The 5,387-nt window shown below is 37.2% G+C and overlaps 1 protein-coding gene across 1 annotated transcript; it reads right to left on the bottom strand.

Annotated features, from left to right (window-relative positions):
- Positions 1-2,308: 2,308 nt before the first annotated feature.
- On the bottom strand, positions 2,309-5,073 carry LOC131045148 (receptor-like protein 53). The gene is made up of 2 exons (XM_057978681.2): positions 3,229-5,073; positions 2,309-3,121 (listed from the first exon to the last, which is right to left on the bottom strand). Exons 1-2 carry the CDS (start codon positions 5,071-5,073, stop codon positions 2,309-2,311), a joined length of 2,658 nt encoding a protein of 885 aa, XP_057834664.1.
- Positions 5,074-5,387: the final 314 nt, after the last annotated feature.

The raw sequence follows: 5,387 nt of genomic DNA, 5'->3' as shown, positions 1-5,387 counted from the left end.
CTAAAAAGTATAATTTATAAATTTAGAAAGTTTTAATCTTTCCACGATTAGATCATGATTAAAAAATACATCAAAAATGGATTTGCCCAATTAATTGCATGAAAATGCAAATTTTTCAGGGAAAAAAGGCGTCAAGGTCAAGCAGCAATAAATGGATTAAATCATGATTTTGTGAAGGTTCCTGCAACTATGATATTATAATGGTTGCGCAAACTTATTAGAATTGCAAAAACATACATTTATAAACAGTTTTTAGAATTTGCATGAAACACATCTCTTTAACTGGAGAGATTCACCAACCATTCTATAAACATTTTCCAAATTCTTCATGCCTCAATAGTTCCCCTAACTTTCTTTCTATGCAATATCATAAAGAGTTAAATTCAATCAAAATCGGTTAGTTATATACCTGAGACAATACGGTCGTAAGTCTGCTCAATCTTCTACATCTTCCTCGGTAACGTTCAGCATTTTCTCTTTCTTCAGCTTTCCCTTGTTAAAGGCTCCCTGTTCTGCACAATCTTAAGTTTGTCGAACTTGTCTTTATTACATACTATGTATTGGTGGGCACACCATGTGTCAACAGTTGGTTGCATCGTCTCATCTAAAGGTATCTAAAATTTCCAAACTTTGAATCATGTTCCAACTGTACCTCTCTCTATCAAGAAACATCTACCTTCTAAAAGCCTGATGGATATTTGCATACTCCCTGCATGCAGTATGATTCAAGTACTTTTGTTTTATGTTATCTTCTGTTCATTTGAAGAAAAATGCTGTAGACCTTAGCTCTCTTGGTTTATTGTCAACATGTATTTATGACACATTGAATTTTTTATTCATGATAGATGTTAAGGCTTCATCCAGAGTTCGAGTGAAGGTTTTCTTATAAGTTATAGATGATCTCTTTATTGATGTTAATCCATCTTCCCCCTGTGCTCCGGCCTCACCTATTTCATTTCGGAAGCTCACATGGCTTGCAATTCCCGATAGATTTAATTTTGTTGGGGATTTTGACCTCTATTACAAACAACCAATTTACTGGGATTAAAGAAATTTTAAGACTAAATGATCTGAAAAACGTCAACAACATTTGCAAAACCTATCCAACAACCTTATAGAAGTAAACGAAACAGTATGCATACAAAACTCAAAAAGATTTACATGGCAACCCTTATGGGAGTGAAATATCCTTAATAAATAATTTCAGATTTATATGCAAACTTTGAAAAAATTAAAAACCAGATAGCAAGCCCAGAACTCTTACACAAACAACAAGAATACCACAACAACAAACTCAAGACACACATATATGGAAATCTTAATCCACAGAATAGTGCAGAATAGCTTCAATAGTTTAGGGGTCTTAAGAATAAATATCTCAGCAAAACATTAAATATGTATATCTTCTGTGCGTCAGCCTTTCTTTTCATGAATTTGGCATTACCCCTCGATGTCCATTAGCTTTGCTTCCCTGCATAAACCAGCTAACATAGCTTACTTAACAAGCCTGGCCAAGGGTCAAGCCAAACCATTAAAAAGAAATTTCAGATAAAAATTCCCTCCATCACAGAACAAAGAACTTCTCAAAATACTTACGTCAGTAAAGTAATGCTCTTTTCTATAGGCCGCAATGCTGATTTTCTTAGAGCTTTGAAAAGCAAGTTTCGGAATGTACAAAATATTACTAATTAAGGCGGCTAATCAGACAGTACTGAATGAGTGGCTCGAGAATATCCTATGCATTCAATATGCACTCAACCTATAAGATCCGTGACAATGTGCATTCAATGAAAAAAGTTCTCTACATTTTTTCAGAATTCAATGAGCATTCGCAATTATGGAAATAGAAAAAAATTATGTTATGGTTGTAAATAATTCAAACTTTCATAAAATAAAGAAAATAAAAAATGAATTATGCAATGACTGTGATCAATAGAATAACAGATAAATGATTTTTTTCTAATTATAAAAATATGAGTGAAAATTAAAACTATATTATACTGTAAAATGATTGACCAGCTTATAAAACAGATTGAATCCAACAACGCAAGAACTAATAAAATAACTTTAGAAACATATGAGTATATAATTTTATCCCTTACAATAACCTTTTACACATCAAAATAAATTCTACAAACATAAACAGTAATTTAAATTACATAGATTAGGACGCATTGAAATGTTTACGACATCAGTAGCACCAGCAATTTCTAGCTCACCTCATGCTTACAAAGTTGCAGTGGCCATATACTAAGAGAAACTTTGTCCATATATAGTAACCCAACCCTCTGTATAAAGGTATCTACTTTCACTTATTCCCTGTTATACACCGATCAACAGCTAAAACTACATCATCATACAAATTGAAGACTCTCTTTCTTATCCTGTTATTGAAACACAATATTCCAATCACAATAGAGAATCCCAAACTATAACTCAATCCAAGTCCGATGGCCCACCCTTTCATTTCAGCATCTGAATTTTCTACACCAATTGTCTCAATACTTGTGCAGTTGTCATATCCAGAAGAGTTGTTGCAGACTGTTGTATTGGTAAATGGAATCCCACTTAGCTTCGGATTGCCTAAGTAGGATGACTCCCCAAAGGTCAGAAACTGCCCTCCGTGGGGTACTTTTCCATCAAGCATGTTGTAAGATAGATTCAAGAACTCCAAATAAGTCAGCAACTGAAGTTCCAAGGGAATTTTGCCATTCAACCTGTTTATCGAGAGGTCCAGAGACTCTAGCTGATCCATGTCTCCCAATGTTTTTGGGATTGGGCCACTGAGATGATTCCTTGAAAGGTTAAGGGCTATCAAGCCCTTAAGGGATCCCATTTTGAGAGGAATGTTCCCCGATAAATTGTTATTTGAAAGATCAATACATTTTAGAATGAAAAGAACTTTCACAAACTCACCATCCCCACCTTTCCACGACATTACAATTTTATTTGTATATATTGCACCATCTAAAGTATATTTTTCCAAATGGTTTGGATTACTCTGTGATTCATTGACCATTGCAAGCAAGTTTGTAAGGTTGCTCGGAATAGGTCCTGAAAGGCGGTTGTGTGAAAGGTCCAGATTTGAAGATTTGAAAGGTCGATCACCTGGCGTGGGACACTGCCATGGAAATGATTAGACCTTAACACCAACACGTGCAGTTGTGATAGCTTCCCAATCCAATGGGGAATGGTGCCTTGTAACTTGTTATTTCCCAAATCCAATACTTGCAGAGTGTGGCATTTTGAAAGCGAAGACGGAAGAAGTCCTTTCAACTTATTACCAGCGAGCTTCAATGTATTAATCTCTTTCAGGTTGCCCCATTCTGCTGGCATTTTACCTTCTAGATGATTTTCCGCCAAATCTAGAACATTGAGAGAAGAACATTTCCTTATCAAATGGGGAGGAATCATATTGCTCAGCATATTACTTGACAGGTCAAGAACCTGCAAATCTGAAGTGCAAATAGAATCTGGAATGGCTCCACTGAGATTATTCCTAGACAAGGATAAATACCACGAATTTGAAAGATATGCACCCATATCAGCAGGAATAGAACCATTAAACTGATTCCCCGACAGGTCCAAAAGATGAGCATCAGGAGGAAGAGGAAGAGGACCTTCTAAGCTGTTATTGTGCAAATCCAGATACATAAGAGTCATGGATGTTAGACTAGATGGCAGAGAACCTGTTAATTGGTTACAGCTAAGGTTCAAATAATAAAGACTGGTTAAGTCCCACATCCAGGACGGAATATCTGTTGCAATTCTGTTAGCGGATAGGTCCAGCTCTATCATGCCATATTGGGTTACTAGAAACGGTGGAATTCTATCCAAATTGCAGGAAGATAATCGCAGAGCCTGGAGGTTTCTAAACTGTGGGATCCAGGGTGAATCACTACTCACGGTTAGGTGATTATTGGAAAGGAACAGATATTCAAGTCTAGTTAGATTATCTAAGAGAGAAAGGGATATGGAACCACTTAACCCATTAGAGTCCAGCCAAAGGTGTTTTAAGCTAACAAGATCTGAAATTGTGCGTGGAATTGGTCCATTAAATTGGTTGTAACTGAGGTCAAGATATGAAAGGGAAGAAAGTGATCCCAACGAAGGTGGGATTGATCCTCTTAAGTTGTTGTGGGACAGATCCAAAGAAAAAAGTTTAGAGAGATTGGCGATGAACAGAGGAATTTTACCTTCAATTCTAGTATTGAACAGATGAAGACTCTCCAAGGATGAAACGTTCCCTATAGCAGATGGAATTTCACCCTCCACAGCTGTCCGTGAAAGAATAATTCTAGTCAGTGATGGTGAAATTTGTTGTCCAATAAAAGAAATGTCTCCTCCAAGATTGTAATTGTCAGAAAGATCAAGTGAGAGCAAGTGGGCAGTCACATTTTCAAACCAAGCAGGTATTTGGGCTAACAAAGAATTCCTTGAAAGATCGAGATGAAGGAGAGAAGTGAGTTTGACAAGGGAATTGGGAATTGGTCCGCTAAGCCCACACCCAGACATGCTGAGTTGTTGAAGGTTCCGTAGACTGCCAACAGCTTCGGCGCTCTCCTTGCCTACAGAGATATTTAGTCCATCCAGAACGAGGTATTCCAAGCTCACTAGATCTGATAAGCTTTCCAAACTCACATAAAATTCATTTGCATCACCAGCATCTGACAAAGCAAGAAAACTGAGTTTCTTCAACATTCCAATATGGGGAGTGATGTTACCTTGAAAGTAGTTATCACTGAGATCGAGGTGCTCTAACTCTGCAAGCTCAAACAGCGATGAATGGATGTCACCCTTCAAATTGTATCCATTCAAATCGAGTAGAGAAACATGGCCTGTGCCGAAGTTACAGCCAACTCCACTCCAAGTGCAGCAATTCAATCCGTGCCAGGAACTAAGCCTTTTATCCTCATCTGCAAGATCTGCCTTAAAATCCAGGAGAACATTTCTTTCGGTTAGCGGGCACGCCATTGCAGGATAGGCGATCAAACATAAGAGGCCGCATGATATTGTAATGATTGCAATAATGATTGCAAGTGCAACTTTGCTATATGAAACCGTAGCTTCCATATCTTTCGCAAAATAAAATGCGTATATCTATGCTTTCAATAAAAAGAATTGATCAGAGATCAGGTAAGAAAAAAGCTAAATAAATCCCTTGGTTCGCTTAAACATCTTTGTGTTGGGATTGCCGTGTATTATTGAACGACTGGAAAAGGTAACCGCAGTAAATTTTGTCATATCCCGGGTCCCCGCCATTGAATGCATGGAAAAGTACAGTAGTTAATTTTGCCGGATCTTCTGTCCACAACTGAATGATTGGAATCGTCATCTTTTGTCTACAATTAATGAAAGGAAAATGGTCCTTACACGTTCACTAAATA

Source organism: Cryptomeria japonica, chromosome 8 (genome assembly GCF_030272615.1).
Source record: "Cryptomeria japonica chromosome 8, Sugi_1.0, whole genome shotgun sequence".
Classification (NCBI taxonomy): domain Eukaryota; kingdom Viridiplantae; phylum Streptophyta; class Pinopsida; order Cupressales; family Cupressaceae; genus Cryptomeria; species Cryptomeria japonica.
This window is presented reverse-complemented; position numbering and strand designations above follow the sequence as displayed.